General features: G+C 53.5%; 1 protein-coding gene across 1 annotated transcript; it reads left to right on the top strand.

The window, feature by feature from the left end:
• Nucleotides 1–14967: 14967 nt before the first annotated feature.
• LOC138366384 (protein transport protein SEC31-like) lies at nucleotides 14968–15690 on the top strand. Its single transcript, XM_069327424.1, has one exon. It carries the CDS (start codon nucleotides 14968–14970, stop codon nucleotides 15688–15690), a length of 723 nt encoding a protein of 240 aa, XP_069183525.1.
• The last annotated feature ends 5771 nt before the right edge of the window (nucleotides 15691–21461 follow it).

Genomic DNA, 21461 nt, shown 5'->3' with positions numbered 1-21461 from the left:
AAATACAGAGAACAAAGGACAGAGGAAGTCTATAATAAATGCAACAAGGTCAGGAACGAATACATAAATATAAGAAGAATGTCTGAAAAAATTATGAAAATTATATTGCTTCTGAAGTAAAGAAACAATCAGAACTGCTCCATAGTTATGTAAGACGAAAACTGACAGTGAACGACCAACAGACTACATTATGGAAAGGGGAGGTGAATATACGGGAAATTAAAGGAAATTTGCGAGGAGCTCAACGCCAGCTTCCACTGAGTATTGAGCAGCTGAGCCTGAGCAGCTGCCACAGCTAGATGAGGAAGCTGCCCCTGATGAGAGACTGTTAAATAAAGAAGGTAACAGCAGAGGATTTTTTTTTCTACCACAGACATTACTACCACAGACACATTCTACTTTTTTCTTTTTTTCTACCACAGACATTTTACTGGCCAGACATTTACAATGCTAGCCAGCATATATACATTTTCTTCTGTCCTCCATGGACAGGGTTAGGGAAGTGTTAAACATATAGTTCAAGGGTTTATTGAACACTCAACCACAGAAGGGGATTGTAGTGCTTTTAAAATGCTAAGCTAACCTACATACGTAAATACATAGAAGCAGAGGAAGTAGAGCACAACTAGCATCACTACACGAAACTAGAGCTGTTGGGCCAGAGAGTTAACGCGGCTGTTAAAGGAAGCAGCACACACCCTCAACATACCTCTAACAGTGATTTTTTAATGAATCACTTACAAAAGGAGAATTGCCCAGCTGCTGGAGGTTACCTTGAGATGCTTCCGGGGCTTAGCGTCCCCGCGGCCCGGTCGTCGACCAGGCCTCCTGGTTGCTGGACTGATCAACCAGGCTGTTAGACGCTGCTGCTCGCAGCCTGACGTATGAGGAGGGTAAATGTGGCACCAATTTATAACAAAGGAGATAGAGAAGAAGCACTAACTACAAACCAGCATCACTAACAACCATCCCCCACAAAGTACTCTAAAGAATAATAAGGACAGTTACACACCTGGAGGGAAATAAGGATATAAACAAACATGAACATGACTTTACTGAGAGACATTTGTCTGACAAAGCTCCTGGAGCTCAACGATACCGTAACGAGAACAAGGCAGGACAGAGACGGTTGGGCACAGTGCATATATATGGATTGCCAAAAAGCTTTTGATAGAGTATCATACAGAAGGTCACTATACAAACTAGAGAGGAAGGCGGACCAGCACCAACAAGGGTAAAGACTTACCTAACATTGAGGAGTCAGAGTCACAGCAAGGGACGAGGAGCTGGACTGGCGAGAGAGGGGGGGGGACAAGTGGAGTCCCTAGAGGATAGGGACTACCACCCACACTGTTCCTAATTGATGTAACTGACTGACTTACAAGACCCGACGCCTGTTGGTATGAGATGAGTTGTGAGAGATGAGGACTGTAAGAGTCTCCGTGAAGACTTGAACAAGCTGCAGGCTTGGTTATCTTCTTCTTGAGGTTATCTTGAGATGATTTCGGGGCTTTTTAGAGTCCCCGCGGCCCGGTCCTCGACCAGGCCTCCACCCCCAGGAAGCAGCCCGTGACAGCTGACTAACACCCAGGTACCTATTTACTGTTAGGTAACAGGGGCATAGGGTGAAAGAAACTCTGCCCATCGTTTCTCGTCGGCGCCCGGCATCGAACCCAGGACCACAGGATCACGTGACAAATGTGCTGTCCGCTCGGACGCCGGCTCCCTCCCTGTGTGTACTCACCTAGTTGTGTTTGCGGGGGTTGAGCTCTGGCTCTTTGGTCCCGCCTCTCAACTGTCAATCAACAGGTGTACAGGTTCCTGAGCCTATCGGGCTCTATCATATCTACACTTGAAACTGTGTATGGAGTCAGCCTCCACCACATCTCTTCCTAAATGTATGTGTGTGTGTAATTACCTAAGTGTAATTACCTAAGTGTAGTTACAGGATGAGAGCTACGCTCGTGGTGTCCCGTCTTCCCAGCACTCTTTGTCATATAACGCTTTGAAACTACTGACGGTCTTGGCCTCCACCACCTTCTCACTTAACTTGTTCCAACCGTCTACCACTCTATTTGCGAAGGTGAATTTTCTTATATTTCTTCGGCATCTGTGTTTAGCTAGTTTAAATCTATGACCTCTTGTTCTTGAAGTTCCAGGTCTCAGGAAGTCTTCCCTGTCGATTTTATCAATTCCTGTTACTATTTTGTACGTAGTGATCATGTGTGTGTGTGTGTGTGTGTGTGTGTGTGTGTGTGTGTGTGTGTGTGTGTGTGTGTGTGTGTGTGTGTGTGTGTGTGTGTGTGAGAGAGAGAGAGAGAGAGATTGAAAGAGAGAAAGAAAGGAAGAGAGAGCGGGAGAGAGAGAGAGAGAGAAAGACCTCCATACCGTCCTCAGGTCCGGGGTCGATCAAGCTGCGGCCTGTATCAATAATATGTGTAAACAAAAACTGTAAAATTGTAAATAAACTTAAAAGAACATAAGAACAAAGGTAACTACAGAAGGCCTATTGGCCCATACGAGGCAGCTCCTATCTATAACCACCCAATCCCACTCATATACATGTCCAACCCACGCTTGAAACACTCCAGGGACCCCACCTCCACCACGTTACGCGGTAATTGGTTCCACAAATCAACAACCCTGTTACCGAACCAGTATTTACCCAGGTCTTTTCTAAATCTAAACTTATCCAATTTATACCCATTGTTTCGTGTTGTGTCTTGTGTTGAGACTTGTCCTTGCTTGTCCTGCTGTGCCAACTTCAGAGTTTTGTTGTCCTTATCTCTTCTTTAACATTTCGAACCACTTGGGCGAATTATTCTTCTAAACTGAAAAATAACAAACTACACATTTTTATTTCAATAAGCAGTAGTAAAGAGTTAAAGAAAGGTGCTGTGATGTCTGAAGATGGTGAGGAGGAGGGTGAGGAGGAGGAGGAGGGGGAGGAGAGGAAGGGATAGGTAACGGACGAATCGAGAAGAATAATGGCCCCAGTAACGGTAGTCTCCGGGGGTCGAACCCTCAGGCTTACTGCCTCCCTCCACTACTACCTATACTCTATGTTATATATATACATATATATATATATATATATATATATATAAATATATGTATGTATATATGTATGTGTATATATATATATATATATATATATATATATATATATATATATATATATAAATATATGTATGTATATATATAATATATATATATATATAGTGTCCATATTTATGACTGGAGAGAGTTACAGGGTGAAGGTGGTGGTGGTAATAATGATGACGGGCCACACTCCCCCAGGAGCGTGAGTGGTGGCAGGGGCCACACTTCCCCAGGAGCGTGAGTGGTGGCAGGGGCCACACTCCCCCAGGAGCGTGAGTGGTGGCAGGGGGCCACACTCCCCCAGGAGCGTGAGTGGTGGCAGGGGGCCACACTCCCCCAGGAGCGTGAGTGGTGGCAGGGGCCACACTCCCCCAGGAGCGTGAGTGGTGGCAGGGGCCACACTTCCCCAGGAGCGTGAGTGGTGGCAGGGGGCCACACTCCCCCAGGAGCGTGAGTGGTGGCAGGGGGCCACACTCCCCCAGGAGCGTGAGTGGTGGCAGGGGCCACACTCCCCCAGGAGCGTGAGTGGTGGCAGGGGGCCACACTCCCCCAGGAGCGTGAGTGGTGGCAGGGGGCCACACTCCCCCAGGAGCGTGAGTGACGGCAGGGGGCCACACTCCCCCAGGAGCGTGAGTGGTGGCAGGGGGCCACACTCCCCCAGGAGCGTGAGTGGTGGCAGGGGGCCACACTCCCCCAGGAGCGTGAGTGGTGGCAGGGGGCCACACTCCCCCAGGAGCGTGAGTGGTGGCAGGGGGCCACACTCCCCCAGGAGCGTGAGTGGTGGCAGGGGCCACACTCCCCCAGGAGCGTGAGTGGTGGCAGGGGCCACACTCCCCCAGGAGCGTGAGTGGTGGCAGGGGCAACACTCCCCCAGGAGCGTGAGTGGTGGCAGGGGCCACACTCCCCCAGGAGCGTGAGTGGTGGCAGGGGGCCACACTCCCCCAGGAGCGTGAGTGGTGGCAGGGGGCCACACTCCCCCAGGAGCGTGAGTGGTGGCAGGGGGCCACACTCCCCCAGGAGCGTGAGTGGTGGCAGGGGGCCACACTCCCCCAGGAGCGTGAATGGTGGCAGGGGGCCACACTCCCCCAGGAGCGTGAGTGGTGGCAGGGGGCCACACTCCCCCAGGAGCGTGAGTGGTGGCAGGGGCCACACTTCCCCAGGAGCGTGAGTGGTGGCAGGGGGCCACACTCCCCCAGGAGCGTGAGTGGTGGCAGGGGGCCACACTCCCCCAGGAGCGTGAGTGGTGGCAGGGGGCCACACTCCCCCAGCAACAGGGAGGAGGGGCATATGCAACACCTGGGGGGAGGGGGGCTGAACCAAAGTCCCCCCCCCCCACACACAACCAGTTAACACACACAACCTCCGAACCTCTAAAAACTTTCCTATTGTCAACCCCACTAGAAGCCCGGCTGAAACCCCCAATAAAACATGGAGTGAAACCCCTGAGAAACCCCGCCTAAACCCGTCAAGAAATCCTCAGAAACCAAAATAGGAATTCGGCAAAAAATCCCACTAGACACAGCAATCAATCCCCTGGTAATCTCCGCAAGTGATCTCGCTGGAAATAGAGAAAACCTGCAAAACTAAGCTAGAAATCCCTCTAGAAGCTACGCTAGGAAGCAGAGAAACTCTGAGAACCCCTGTTAGAAATTACACTAGAGCCCCCCCCCCCTAGAAACAACGTCGAAACCGTGAGAACCCCGCCAGAAACCTCCTCCCTGAAGGGGGGGGAGGGGGGGGAGGACGACACTCCCAGAACCTCAAAATGAATGCCAGGCTCCGAGGTTGAGGCTGGCCGCTGGCAACACTGGTGCCTGTGATAGTTTAAAAGATTTGAGGACAAAATGTGGGATTTTATCTCCAGGGGTAAGGGGCTGTGGGGGGGGGGGTGTGGAGGGGGTGTGGGGGGGGGGGTGTGGGGGGTTGGGAGGGAGAGGATTGGTGGTGCTAGTCTTGGGAGGAGGCTGTTGAGCTGGTGAAGAGGGTGGTAGTTGTGGTAGTAATAGGAGTGGTTGGAGAGATATTGGCAGTGGTGGTTGTAGTGGTGATGGTAGTGGTGGTGGTGATGGTAGTGGTGGTGGTGCGTATGGTTGGGCGTTGATGTGGCATATTGTGATGAATGTGGTAGGGCTACTGCTGGTTCTGGTGCTAGTAGCAGGTGGGGTTGATAGTGGTGGTTGTGGTAGGGGTGGTGGTGGTGATGGGACTAGTAGTGGTGATGGTTGTGGTAGGGGTGATGGTGGTTGTGATACAGGCATTAAGGAAGAAGTCTGACATTGCACCACCACTACCACCACCACTACCACCACCACTAGACAACTACAACAACCCCCTCATTCCCTCTAACCCCTCCAACCCCTCCCCCCTCCCCCGCCCACCCCCATCCCCCCCCCCACTCCACCCTTCCAAGCTCCCCATAACACACACGCCGACTTCTTTATAAGGACCTCTCTATCACATGTGTATGACCACAATCAGCTGCCGAGTCGACCAATAGGGAGCCGGCCATTACCGTCGCCTCCAATAATTACTTCACATACAGGAAAGGGGCGGGGCTTAGGGGGGATTGATAAAAAAGGCACGTCTCCCTTCCTCGCACATGATTGGTCGGCTGCGGCAGATGATAAAAAGATGAGGCTCTGATTGGCTGCCTTCAGTTGTAATCACGTGTTCTATACTGAACATGGTGGTGTTTTAGGTGTGTGTGTACTCACCTATTTGTACTCTCCCATTTGTGCTTGCGGGGGTTGAGCTCTGGCTCTTTGGTCCCGCCTCTCAACTGTCAATCAACTGGTGTACAGATTCCTGAGCCTACTGGGCTCTATCATATCTACATTATAAACTGTGTATGGAGTCAGCCTCCACCACATCACTGCCTAATGCATTCCATCCGTTAACTACTCTGACACTGAAAAAGTTCCTTCTAACGTCTCTGTGGCTCATGTGTGTGTGTGTGTGTGTACTCACCTATTTGTGTCTGCAGGATCGAGCATTGGCTCTTGGATCCCGCCTTTCTAGCCATCGGTTGTTTACAGCAATGACTCCTGTCCCATTTCCCTATCATACCTGGTTTTAAAATTATGAATAGTATTTGCTTCCACAACCTGTTCCTGAAGTGCATTCCATTTTCCCACTACTCTCACGCTAAAAGAAAACTTCCTAACATCTCTGTGACTCATCTGAGTTTCCAGCTTCCACCCATGTCCCCTCGTTCTGCTACTATTCCGTGTGAACATTTCCTCTATGTCCCCCTCTGTCAATTCCCCTGAGTATTTTATACGTTCCTATCATGTCCCCCCTCTCCCTTCTTCTTTCTAGTGTCGTAAGGTTCAGTTCCTTCAGGCGCTCTTCACTATCTTCAGTAATACAAAAGGGAAGCTTTAACGAATCGGGTACAAGAAGGCCAGCAGGCGGGACACAAGAGCTAGACCTCACTCCCCCAGTAGTCAGTGTTAGATAAGTACTGATAGGTAGGTCGGTCCACACACAGGGAAGCCGGTCGGCCGAGCGGACAGCACACTGGACTTGTGATCCTGTGGTCCTGGGTTCGATCCCAGGCGCCGGCGAGAAACAATGGGCAGAGTTTCTTTCACCGTATGCTCCTGTTACCTAGCAGTAAAATAGGTACCTGGGTGTTAGTCAGCTGTCACGGGCTGTTTCCTGGGGGTGGAGGCCTGGTCGAGGACCGGGCCGCGGGGACACTAAAGCCCCGAAATCATCTCAAGATAACCTCAAGGTAGGTAGCCCAACAATCTTAGACAAGTAATAAAGAAACAACCGGTTCTGCCGTCCGGTTCTGACTCACGTACACATGACCGAACAAACATGAACAGATAAGACATTTTCACAAGACTGTTAACACGCGAGACCTCAATCACCGAGAGCAAACGGCTGTAGCTCGTTTGGAAAGGCATTTCAACATTGTTTCTTGGGACCCGCCAGGCACACACACGCAATGTGTTCCTACTTTCCCTTCATGCACGCACGCGCGCGCGCGCGCACACACACACACACACACACACACACACACACACACACACACACACACACACACACACACACACACACACACACACACACACCACACACACACACACACACACACACACCACACACACACACACCACACACACACACACCACACACACACACACACCACACACACACACACACACACACACACACACACACACACACACACACACCACACACACACACACCACACACACACACCACACACACACACACACACCACACACACACACACACACCACACACACACACACACACCACACACACACACACACCACACACACCACACACACACACCACACATACACCACACATACACCACACATACACACACCACACACATACACACACCACACACACACCACACACACACACAACAGTGGCCAGGGGAGCCGGTGGCCGAGCGGACAGCACGCTTTACACATGATCCTGTGGTCCCGGGTTCGATACCGGGCGCTGGCGAGAAACGATGGGCAGAGTTTCTTTCACCCTATGCCCCTGTTACCTAGCAATAAATAGGTACCTGGGAGTTAGTCAGCTGTCACGGGTTCTTCCTGGTGTGTGTGTGTGGTGTAGGGGGAAAAAATTAGTAGTAGTAGAAACAGTTGATTCACAATTGAGAGGCGGGCCGAAAGAGGAAAGCTCAACCCCCCGCAAGCACAAGTAGGTGAATCTACTAGGTGAATACATTAATGTGGTGGAGGCTGACTCCATACTCGGCTTCAAATGTAGATATGATAGAGCCCAGTAGGCTCAGGAACCTGTACACCTGTTGATTGACGGTTGAGAGGCGGGACCAAAGAGCCAAAGCTCAACCCCAGCATGCACACACCACACATCCCAGACAGATCCCACAAGACCATCTCCGGGACACCTTAAGGCCTAATTAGGAACATAACATTTTCAATATTAAATGACCAAATCCACAAGGACCTTGACGAGGGCTCGAACCCGTGTACTGAGGGTTGCCAGCCGTGCGCTGGTCCACTGTACCACCACACGGTCCATCACCACGGTCCACCTCCAGTGGTTCATTTAATATATCACCTTATTGTGATGTATGTCAGTAACAACAACAACAACAACAACAAGAACAACAACCATACAAGAGGAAGCCACAAAGGATGAGAGAATAAAGAGAACAAAGTAAGGAAGAACAAGAACAAGGAGAACAACCACAACACGGAAGTATTAACAAATAACAAGTGTGTGAACCTATGAACAATGTTCTCCAACAACAACAACAACAACAACGACACAAAGTACTAAACTCAAACAAGAAAATAGAGATAAACAAGAAAATATTTAGATAAACGCCCACAATTTATCAGAAGAAAATCAGTATTAAATAATGACGTAAGTCTTTATCACATATTTTTGGCGGTGAGTTAACACGATAAAACACCCGAGGCCTTAAGAGCGTCTCCAGATACCACACGGAACACGGAACACCCATTTGAACCCCCACGGGGGGGGCTGGGGGTGGGGGGGGGGCGGGGGGGGGGGTGTTTTGGGGGGTGATGGGGGTCGGGTAGTTGATGGGGGGGGGGGGGGTGGTAGGGGAAGGGAAGCGAAGATTTGGAGTGGTGGCGGCGCCACCTTGCTGTACCCTGTTGTGTCCTGTACCGTCTAGGCCCGGGGTGCTGTACCCTGTCGTGTCCTGTACCGTCTAGGCCCAGGGTGCTGTACCCTGTCGTGTCCTGTACCGTCTAGGCCCAGGGTGCTGTACCCTGTCGTGTCCTGTACCGTCTAGGCCCAGGGTGCTGTACCCTGTCGTGTCCTGTACCGTCTAGGCCCAGGGTGCTGTACCCTGTCGTGTCCTGTACCGTCTAGGCCAAGGGTGCTGTACCCTGTCGTGTCCTGTACCGTCTAGGCCCGGGGTGCTGTACCCTGTCGTGTCCTGTACCGTCTAGGCCCAGTGTGCTGTACCCTGTCGTGTCCTGTACCGTCTAGGCCCAGTGTGCTGTACCCTGTCGTGTCCTGTACCGTCTAGGCCCAGTGTGCTGTACCCTGTCGTGTCCTGTACCGTCTAGGCCCGGGGTGCTGTACCCTGTCGTGTTCTGTACCGTCTAGGCCCAGTGTGCTGTACCCTGTCGTGTCCTGTACCGTCTAGGCCCGGGGTGCTGTACCCTGTCGTGTCCTGTACCGTCTAGGCCCAGGGTGCTGTATCCTGTCGTGTCCTGTACCGTCTAGGCCCGGGGTGCTGTACCCTGTCGTGTCCTGTACCGTCTAGGCCCAGGGTGCTGTACCCTGTCGTGTCCTGTACCGTCTAGGCCAAGGGTGCTGTACCCTGTAGTGTCCTGTACCGTCTAGGCCAAGGGTGCTGTACCCGGTCGTGTCCTGTACCGTCTAGGGGCCCGGGGTGCTGTACCATGTCATGTCCTGTACCGTCTAGGCCCGGGGTGCTGTGCCCTGTCGTGTCCTGTACCGTCTGGTACTGGGGTGCTGTACCCTGTCGTGTCCTGTACCGTCTGGTACTGGGGTGCTGTACCCTGTCGTGTCCTGTACCGTCTGGTACTGGCGTGCTGTACCCTGTCGTGTCCTGTACCGTCTGGTACTGGGGTACTTTCGTGAAGATTGGCACCACATTTGCCGTCCTCCAGCAGCTGGACAATTCCCCGTTTATAAGTAACTGGTTATAGATGAGTGGTAGAGGTATGCTGAGGGCCTGTGCTCCTTCCTTTAACACCCATGGTGATACTCTATCTGGTAAAGTAGCTTTAGTTACTTCCAGTGATGCTAGTTGTGTTCCTACTTCCTCTGCTGTTACCTCAATATTTAGTAGTTACTCATCAGGGGGCTGCTTCCTCATCTAGCTCTGGCAGCTGTTCAGTCTCAGTAGTGAACACCCACTTGGAAGCTGGCAGTGAGCTCCTCACATATTTCTTTATCATTTTCTATATACTGGCCTGCCCTTGTTCGTGACCCGGTCACTTGGACGGAACACCACGAGTGGAGCTCTCAGCCTGTAGCTACACTTAGGTAGTTACACTTAGGTAATAACTTGGTCATTCAGTCAGCTTCCTTCTTATATGGCTGTTGGAGTTTCAATTGTTTCTTTGTATTGGAAGTAATATTATTTTCGTAGGTTTTACCGCCAATTTTCTTATATATATGTAGTCATTCCTGGCCCTGCTGCATCTATTGCGGTTCTCCTGTCCTTTGTCTTCTGTATTTCCTCCACTCCCGCCTGCCGTTGCCTCCCGGCACTGTGTACTCAGCCACAGGTTATTACATGTTCTCCTTCTTCTCTTAATGGTGGCATCAGTCTCTCTTCTCCCGCCTTGGTTACCTTCACGTGCTTCCGGGGCCCTCTGACTGGGTCTCTGACTTGGTCTCTGACTTGGACCTCTGACTTGGACCTCTGACTTGGACCTCTGACTTGGACCTCTGACTTGGACCTCTGACTTGGACCTCTGACTTGGACCTCTGACTTGGACCTCTGACTTGGTCCATCATATCCTGGACCGTCTTGCCTCCAAGTTCCTCCTCCTAGTGCACACTGTACTCACCTAGCTGCGGGGGTTGAGCTCTGGCTCTTTGGTCCCGCCTCTCAACTGTCAATCAACAGGTGTACAGGTTCCTGAGCCTATTGGGCTCTATCATATCTACACTTGAAACTGTGTATGGAGTCAGCCTCCACCACATCACTGCCTAATGCATTCCATTTATTAACTATTCCACCTGTTAACTACTCTGACACTGAAAAAGTTCTTTCTAAAGTCCCTGTGGCTCATGTGGGTACTGATTGTAGATTGTAGTGGTGGTGATTGTGGTGGTGGAGATTGTAGTGGTGGTGATTGTGGTGGTGGAGATTGTAGTGGTGGTGATTGTGGTGGTGGAGATTGTAGTGGTGGTGATTGTGGTGGTGGAGATTGTAGTGGTGGTGATTGTGGTGGTGGAGATTGTAGTGGTGGTGATTGTGGTGGTGGAGATTGTAGTGGTGGTTGTAGATTTGCATCGAAGACCAAAGATCATTTCTCTGGTGCAGTAAATCTGTAAGCTTCGTGTCTGAGCAGTCCATCCCTTGGACACACACACACACACACACACACACACACACACACACACACACACACACACACACACACACACACACACACACACACACACACACACAACCCATGTCAGACCAATTCTAAAATATGCAGCAACGGTAAGGAATCCGTAACTCATCAATCACAAAATAAAACGTATGCAAGAAATAAGAGAGCAAGGCCACGAGAACACATCAAGGGAACTGAATCTCGCAACCCAAGAGGAAAGGAAAACAGAGGGAATATGATCACTACATACAAGGTACTGTACTGAGCGGAGCAAACAAGATCGACCAAACACAGCATATATGAACATGAGCTCTATGAGGACACGGCCTATATGTGTACACGGCCAACATGCGGACACGGGCCACGCGTGTACACGGGCCACGCGTGTACACGGGGCCACGCGTGTACACGGGGCCACGCGTGTACACGGGGCCACGCGTGTACACGGGGCCACGCGTGTACACGGGCCACGCGTGTACACGGGGCCACATGTGTACACGGGGCCACATGTGTACACGGGGCCACATGTGTACACGGGGCCACATGTGTACACGGGGCCACATGTGTACACGGGGCCACGCGTGTACACGGGGCCACGCGTGTACACGGGGCCACATGTGTACACCGGCCACACGTGTACACGGGGCCACATGTGTACATGGGCCACATGTGTACAGGGGCCACGCGTGTACACGGGGCCACATGTGTACACCGGCCACGCGTGTACACGGGGCCACGCGTGTACACGGGGCACACGTGTACATGGGCCACATGTGTACACGGGGCCACATGTGTACACCGGCCACGCGTGTACACGGGGCACACGTGTACACGGGGCCACGCGTGTACACGGGGCCACATGTGTACACGGGGCCACGCGTGTACACGGGGCCACATGTGTACACGGGGCCACATGTGTACACGGGGCCACATGTGTACACGGGGCCACATGTGTACACGGGGCCACATGTGTACACGGGGCCACATGTGTACACGGGGCCACATGTGTACACGGGGCCACGCGTGTACACGGGGCCACATGTGTACACGGGGCCACATGTGTACACGGGGCCACATGTGTACACGGGGCCACATGTGTACACGGGGCCACATGTGTACACGGGGCCACACGTGTACACGGGGCCACGCGTGTACACGGGGCCACATGTGTACACGGGGCCACGCGTGTACACGGGGCCACATGTGTACTCGGGGCCACATGTGTACACGGGGCCACATGTGTACACGGGGCCACATGTGTACACGGGGCACGCGTGTACATGGGCCACATGTGTACACGGGGCCACATGTGTACACCGGCCACATGTGTACACGGGGCCACATGTGTACACGGGGCCACATGTGTACACGGGCCACACGTGTACACGGGGCCACAGGTGTACACGGGGCCACACGTGTACACGGGGCCACATGTGTACACGGGGCCACATGTGTACACGGGGCCACATGTGTACACGGGGCCACATGTGTACACGGGCCACACGTGTACACGGGGCCACATGTGTACACGGGGCCACATGTGTACACGGGGCCACATGTGTACACGGGGCCACATGTGTACACGGGGCCACACGTGTACACGGGCCACACGTGTACACGGGCCACACGTGTACACGGGGCCACACGTGTACACGGGCCACACGTGTACACGGGGCCACATGTGTACACGGGGCCACATGTGTACACGGGGCCACACGTGTACACGGGGCCACGCGTGTACACGGGGCCACGCGTGTACACGGGGCCACATGTGTACACGGGGCCACGCGTGTACACGGGCCACATGTGTACACGGGCCACATGTGTACACGGGGCCACATGTGTACACCGGCCACATGTGTACACGGGGCCACATGTGTACACGGGGCCACATGTGTACACCGGCCACATGTGTACACGGGGCCACATGTGTACACGGGGCCACACGTGTACACGGGCCACACGGCCATTCTCAACAATCGATATGAATGAATCAGAGGCGGAGAACCCCCGCTACAGTGAAGGAGGCGCGGGTGGCGTGGGGGCTGGGGCCGCCCACACGCCCGCGCGCCCACACTAACTCCTCCCACGTCAGCAGCCTCGGGAGGGCCAACCCCCACGCCCATACTCCCAGGGGAGGCCACGCCCGCGGTCACCCCAGCGGGACTGCGTGGGAGTGAGTTTCTCCCATTTCGTTTTAGTTAAGGATTTCGGGTCCTCAGCCGCCCATTGTTGCATTAGTAAAAACTAGTGAATCGGGAAAGGCAGGGAACGACCGTTATACCCTCTCGAGGAAAGGAATTATAGACCTTCGAACCCTAATCATAGAGGCTAATACGGCGCTCTAAAGGCGAAAGCATACGACCTTAATCCATTCCTGGGGAAACTAATAAAAGCGATTGAGAATTTGGCCCCAAATACACGCGGGAATAGAAGCCAGTTTGGCGCGCCAGGAGCCCGCGATATTTTTCTGGTGGCGGGAAAAATAGGGATCTAAAAACGGTACAAAACGGAAAGTGCGGCAACACTTGGGTTAAAAATTTGAATGCGGCGGCCGCGCGCCGATTGTCCGCGACAACAAAGATGGCGGACGCTGGGGATGTGAAAAGTGTGCTATTGACTCCCTTATATCTCCGCCGCTTTTCACCTTAGTATTTTGTTAGGCGTGTGGGAGTAAGGAGGAATATATGCTTCAGCTCTCCGTAAAGATTTTATACGTTTATGCCTTGTTAAAAAGCCTCGCGGATGCGTTTTATTTCTGACTACATTTGTCGATTTTGAGTGTTTTCTTCTACGAGGTGAGAATGTCCACAGTCCTCAGTGAGCGAATGTTTCCGGGATGCTGACGATATCTTCAGGGAAAATAATCAAAAATACCATTCAATAGACGGACAAAAATAGTAGATGCAGATGAAATGTGTCATTGTGTTTTGTTGAATAATATATTAGTTGACGTGTAAAGCCTGAGAGAGCGCGCGCGTGCGCCCTCTCCAAGCCCGGCCAAGCCCCGCCCTCCATCACCCAGTTTTGAAACTACAAAACTAGCATGATACCCTTGGAGGGAGTTAAGGAATTGTCTTAGTTACTGTTGGAGGTGTTGTGGAGGAGAGGTGGGGGGGGGGGTTGTGCTGGTGTGGGCTTCAGGGGGGTGATGGTGTGTGGGGGGCTAGAGAGGGGGTCGTGGGGTCGTGTGGGGGGCTAGAGAGGGGGGGTGATGGTGTGTGGGGGGCTAGAGAGGGGGGGTGATGGTGTGTGGGGTGAGGGGAGGAGGGGGGGAGGTAGTGTAGTGAGGGGGAAGCTGTCAGAGGGGAGCCAGCGACCCCTCGCCCCTCTCCGTGCTGTCCGGTAATAAAACTTGATGCTATCAATTTCATCATAGCGATGGGGGGGGGGGGGGGTGATGTATGGCGGGGGGTGATGTATGGGGCGGGGGTGATGTATGGGGCGGTGGGTGATGTATGGGGCGGGGGGTGATGTATGGGGCGGGGGTGATGTATGGGGCGGGAGGTGATGTATGGGGCGGGGGTGATGTATGGGGCGGGGGTGATGTATGGGGCGGGGGGTGATGTATGGGGCGGGGGTGATGTATGGGGCGGGGGGTGATGTATGGGGCGGGGGTGATGTATGGGGCGGGGGGGGGGTGATGTATGGGGCGGGGGGGGGGTGATGTACGGGGCGGGGGGTGATGTATGGGGCGGGGGGGGGTGATGTATGGGGCGTATGATGGGGGTGATGTATGGGGCGTATGATGGGGGTGATGTATGGGGGGGGGGGAGGGGGGCGGGGGATGTATAGGAAGTACGGGAGACAGATAATGCTCTACAGTAAGCCTATGTTGCTCAACAAGCAGCCTACAGTGCTCAACAAGCAGCCTACAGTGCTCAACAAGCACCCTACAGTGCTCAACAAGCACCCTACAGTGCTCAACAAGCAGCCTACAGTGCTCAACAAGCAGCCTACAGTGCTCAACAAGCAGCCTACAGTGCTCAACAAGCACCCTACAGTGCTCAACAAGCACCCTACAGTGCTCAACAAGCAGCCTACAGTGCTCAACAAGCAGCCTACAGTGCTCAACAAGCAGCCTACAGTGCTCAACAAGCACCCTACAGTGCTCAACAAGCACCCTACAGTGCTCAACAAGCACCCTACAGTGCTCAACAAGCAGCCTACAGTGCTCAACAAGCACCCTACAGTGCTCAACAAGCACCCTACAGTGCTCAACAAGCAGCCTACAGTGCTCAACAAGCACCCTACGGTGCTCAACAAGCACCCTACAGTGCTCAACAAGCACCCTACAGTGCTCAACAAGCAGCCTACAGTGCTCAACAAGCACCCTACGGTGCTCAACAAGCACCCTACAGTGCTCAACAAGCACCCTACAGTGCTCAACAAGCACCCTACAGTGCTCAACAACGCTCAATACGGGTGTATAGTGCTCAGCAGGAGGCCTACTGTTCAACATGCATCCTATATTGCAGCAGAGGAATCCTGTGGTGCTGAGCAGGTCTAAAGTGCTCAACACAAGACGTATAGTGCTCAGTAAATGCCGCTGCTGTTTACAAGGACTCATATAGTGCTCACTTGATGCATTACTCAAGCACTTTAGCGTCTTCTGACGAAACCTGTGCATCTTTGCTCAAGGATGGAGACTTAATATGTATTTATTAATTATGTAGTTCTGGTAAGTCGTATTTTTAACGTATTGGTCGCTATCAGCGGGGTGTAACAGGTCAGGGCGGCCTGGCAGCTGAGTGGACAGCGATTCGGATTCGTAGTCTTGAGGTTCTGAGTTCGATCCCCGGTGGAGGCGCAGACAAATCGGCAGATTTTCTTTCACCCTGATGCCTCTGTTCACCTAGCAGTAAATAGGTACCTGGGAGTTAGACAGCTGCTACGGGTTGCTTCCTAGGGGACGTGTAAGAAAAAGGAGGCCTGGTCGAGGACTGGGCCGCGGGGACGCTAAGCCCCGAAATCATTTCAAGATAACCTCAAGATAACCTAAAGATAACCTCAAGATAACCTCAAGATATCCTCAAGATATCCTCAAGATATCCTCAAGATATTCTCAAGATATCCTCAAGATATCCTCAAGATAACCTCAAGATAACCTCAAGATAACCTCAAGATAACGTCAAGATAACCACCTCCCTACCTCCTGCGCTTAAAGCAGCAGACAGAGCCCCTCTACACAAGGGAGGGAGCAAAGCATTGGCAAAGAATTATAGACCAGTTGCCCTACGTCCCACATAATAAAAGTATTTGAGAGAGTGATCAGGAGTCAGGTCACTAGTTTCATGGAGACTAATGACCTCCACAATCCAGGCCAACATAGATTTAGAGCAGGAAGATCATGCCTCTCACAGCTACTTGACCATTATGACAAAACCACCTAGGCATTAGAGGAAAAACATAATGCAGATGTCGTGTAAACAGATTTTGCAAAGGCATTCGACAAATGTGACCATGGAGTGATTGCACACAAAATGAGGTCAATGGGTATAACTGGTAAAGTAGGACGCTGGATACTCAATTTCCTGTCGAACAGAACACAGAGTAACAGTCAACCATATAAAATAGAGTCCGAGCGCAGTTAAAAGCTCTGTACCTCAGGTTATCTTGAGGTTATCTTGAGATGATTTCGGGGCTTTTTAGTGTCCCCGCGGCCCGGTCCTCGACCAGGCCTCCACCCCCAGGAAGCAGCCCGTGACAGCTGACTAACTCCCAGGTACCTATTTACTGCTAGGTAACAGGGGCATTCAGGGTGAAAGAAACTTTGCCCATTTGTTTCTGCCTCGTGCGGGAATCGAACCCGCGCCACAGAATTACGAGTCCTGCACGCTATCCACCAGGCTACGAGGCCCCTACAGGCCTCAAGGTACAGTCCTTGCACCACTGCTGTTCCTTATTCTCATATCAGATATAGACAAAAACACAAGTCACAGCTTCGTGTCATCCTTTGCAGATGATACAAAAATCAGCATGAAAATTACCTCTGCTGAAGATATTGATAAACTACAAACAGATATTAACAAAGTTTTCGATTGGGCAGCAGAAAATAACATGTTTAACGGTGATAAATTTCAGGTACTCAGGTACGGCAAAAATGAGGATCTTAAACATAATACAGGGTACAAAACACAATCGAATCTGCCCATAGTAGGAAAACAGCATGTCAAGGATTTGGGAATGATGTCCGACGACCTAACGTTTAGGGAGCATAACCAAGCAAATATTGCGACAGCCAGAAAAATGATAGGATGGATTACGAGAACCTTCAAGTCCAGAGATCCCATCACAATGGTTGTACTCTTCAAGTCACTTGTGTTGTCCCGTCTCGAGTACTGCTCAGTACTCACTTTCCCCTTCAGAGCAGGAGAGATTGCTGAAATAGAGGGAATACAGAGAACATATACGGCACACATAGACGAGATAAAGCACCTAAATTATTGGGATCGTCTCAAAGCTCTCCAAATGTACTCTCTAGAAAGGAGACGAGAGAGATACCAAATAATATACACATGGAAAATACTGGAGGGACAGGTCCCAAATCTACACAGTAAAATAACAACGTACTGGAGTGAACGATATGGAAGAAAATGCAGAATAGAACCAGTGAAAAGCAGAGGTGCCATAGGCACAATCAGAGAACACTGTATAAACATCAGAGGTCCGCGGTTGTTCAACACCCTACCAGCGAGCATAAGAAATATTGCCGGAACAACCGTGGACATCTGCAAGAGCAAACTAGATTGTTTCCTTCAAGGAGTGCCGGACCAACCGAGCTGTGGTGGGTTTGTGGGCCTGCGGGCCGCTCCAAGCAACAGCCTGTTGGACCAAACTCTCACAAGTCAAGTCTGGCCTCGGGCCGGGCTTGCGGAGTAGAACAACTCCCAGAACCCCATCAACCAGGTATATGTGGGCCTGCGGGCCGCTCCAAGCAACAGCCTGGTGGACCAAACTCTCACAAGTCAAGCCTGGCCTCGGGCCGGGCTTGGGCAGTAGAAGAACTCCCAGAACCCCATCAACCAGGTATCAACGAGGAGCGGGGCAAGTAGCACGGGCTATGGTGAGCCCGTAGTTTCTTTACTGGCACAGGAGCGGTGGTGTGTGTGTGTGGTTGAGAGGCGAGGGGTGCCAGGTGGTGGTGCCGTGGGTGTAGGGGTGCCAGGTGGTGCCGCCGTGGGTGTAGGGGTGCCAGGTGGTGCCGCCGTGGGTGTAGGGGTGCCAGGTGGTGCCGCCGTGGGTGTAGTTACACAACCACCGCCTCCAACAACCAGGTGCACCAATTAACACCTTCACCTGGCCGTGAAGGCCTACACCGGTGAGGCAATAGATCGTTAGCTAATAACAACGCGAGGAAATGTGGCCTCGGCCTATAGCCTGTAATTAGTAGGCCTACTGACTAATTTTTTACGTTCCCAGGGCCCGCCCAGACCTGCAGGCCCGGTCATTAAGGTCAGAAACATAATTGAATTACAGCATTTTAGACCACTCCAATTACCTTTCCTCCACGTGTCTATTAGGCCTAGGCTGTAATTATCGCCTTCTTATGCCTATTAAAACTAGCTGTAAATGCTTCTTGTGAGGAGCGAGGGTGAGATAGGCCTATGGCTCAAGGGCAGCGATCAGCCGTCCTTATTACCTCAGGACACAAGGGTGAGAGTCGCTCACGGGTCTCTATGTCCCTCTTGCTCGGAGAGCGCCAGCTGGTCCTCTACCTACAGGCAAGTGTACCGGGTGTACCGGGGTGTAGCACGTGCTCCAGCGGGTGTACCGGGGTGTAGCACGTGCTACAGTGGGTGTACCGGGTGTACCACTTGCTCCAGCGGGTGTACCGGGGTGTAGCACGTGCTACAGCGGGTGTACCGGGGCATAGCACGTGCTACAGTGGGTGTACCGGGGTGTAGTACGTGCTCCAGCGGGTGTACCGGGGTGTAGCACGTGCTCCAGCGGGTGTACCGGGGTGTAGCACGTGCTCCAGCGGGTGTACCGGGGTGTAGCACGTGCTACAGCGGGTGTACCGGGGTGTAGCACGTGCTCCAGCGGGTGTACCGGGGTGTAGCACGTGCTACAGCGGGTGTACCGGGGTGTAGCACGTGCTACAGCGGGTGTACCGGGGTGTAGCACGTGCTACAGCGGGTGTACCGGGGTGTAGCACGTGCTACAGCGGGTGTACCGGGGTGTAGCACGTGCTACAGCGGGTGTACCGGGGTGTAGCACGTGCTACAGCGGGTGTACCGGGGTGTAGCACGCGCTACAGCGGGTGTACCGGGGTGTAGCACGCGCTACAGCGGGTGTACCGGGGTGTAGCACGTGCTACAGCGGGTGTACCGGGGTGTAGCACGTGCTACAGTGGGTGTACCGGGTGTAGCACGTGCTACAGTGGGTGTACCGGGTGTAGCACGTGCTACAGTGGGTGTACCGGGTGTAGCACGTGCTACAGTGGGTGTACCGGGTGTAGCACGTGCTACAGTGGGTGTACCGGGTGTAGCACGTGCTACAGTGGGTGTACCGGGTGTAGCACGTGCTACAGTGGGTGTACCGGGTGTAGCACGTGCTACAGTGGGTGTACCGGGTGTAGCACGTGCTACAGTGGGTGTACCGGGGTGTAGCACGTGCTCCAGCGGGTGTACCGGGGTGTAGCACGTGCTACAGCGGGTGTACCGGGTGTAGCACGTGCTACAGCGGGTGTACCGGGGTGTAGCACGTGCTACAGCGGGTGTACCGGGGTGTAGCACGTGCTACAGCGGGTGTACCGGGGTGTAGCACGTGCTACAGCGGGTGTACCGGGGTGTAGCACGTGCTACAGCGGGTGTACCGGGGTGTAGCACGTGCTACAGCGGGTGTATCGGGGCATAGCACGTGCTACAGCGGGTGTACCGGGGTGTAGCACGTGCTCCAGCGGGTGTACCGGGGTGTAGCACGTGCTACAGCGGCTGTACCGGGGTGTAGCACGTGCTCCAGCGGGTGTACCGGGGTGTAGCACGTGCTACAGCGGGTGTACCGGGTGTAGCACGTGCTACAGCGGGTGTACCGGGGTGTAGCACGTGCTATAGCGGGTGTACCTGGGTGTAGCACGTGCTACAGCGGGTGTACCGGGGTGTAGCACGTGCTACAGCGGGTGTACCGGGGTGTAGCACGTGCTACAGCGGGTGTACCGGGGTGTAGCACGTGCTACAGCGGGTGTACCGGGGTGTAGCACGTGCTACAGCGGGTGTACCGGGGTGTAGCACGTGCTACAGCGGGTGTACCGGGGTGTAGCACGTGCTACAGCGGGTGTACCGGGGTGTAGCACGTGCTACAGCGGGTGTACCGGGGTGTAGCACGTGCTACAGCGGGTGTACCTGGGTGTAGCACGTGCTACAGCGGGTGTACCGGGGTGTAGCACGTGCTACAGCGGGTGTACCGGGGTGTAGCACGTGCTACAGCGGGTGTACCGGGGTGTAGCACGTGCTACAGCGGGTGTACCGGGGTGTAGCACGTGCTACAGCGGGTGTACCGGGGTGTAGCACGTGCTACAGCGGGTGTACCGGGGTGTAGCACGTGCTACAGCGGGTGTACCGGGGTGTAGCACGTGCTACAGCGGGTGTACCGGGGTGTAGCACGTGCTACAGCGGGTGTACCGGGGTGTAGCACGTGCTACAGCGGGTGTACCGGGGTGTAGCACGTGCTACAGCGGGTGTACCGGGGTGTAGCACGTGCTACAGCGGGTGTACCGGGGTGTAGCACGTGCTACAGTGGGTGTACCGGGTGTAGCACGTGCTACAGTGGGTGTACCGGGTGTAGCACGTGCTACAGTGGGTGTACCGGGTGTAGCACGTGCTACAGTGGGTGTACCGGGGTGTAGCACGTGCTACAGCGGGTGTAGCACGTGCTACAGCGGGTGTACCGGGGTGTAGCACGTGCTACAGCGGGTGTACCGGGATGTAGCACGTGCTACAGTGGGTGTACCGGGTGTAGCACGTGCTACAGTGGGTGTACCGGGTGTAGCACGTGCTACAGTGGGTGTACCGGGGTGTAGCACGTGCACCGGGGTGTAGCACGTGCTACAGCGGGTGTACCGGGGTGTAGCACGTGCTACAGCGGGTGTACCGGGGTGTAGCACGTGCTACAGCGGGTGTACCGGGGTGTAGCACGTGCTACAGCGGGTGTACCGGGGTGTAGCACGTGCTACAGCGGGTGTACCACGTGCTACAGCGGGTGTACCGGGGTGTAGCACGTGCTACAGCGGGTGTACCGGGTGTAGCACGTGCTACAGTGGGTGTACCGGGTGTACCGGGG

This window comes from Procambarus clarkii, chromosome 19 (genome assembly GCF_040958095.1).
Source record: "Procambarus clarkii isolate CNS0578487 chromosome 19, FALCON_Pclarkii_2.0, whole genome shotgun sequence".
NCBI lineage: Eukaryota > Metazoa > Arthropoda > Malacostraca > Decapoda > Cambaridae > Procambarus > Procambarus clarkii.
This window is presented reverse-complemented; position numbering and strand designations above follow the sequence as displayed.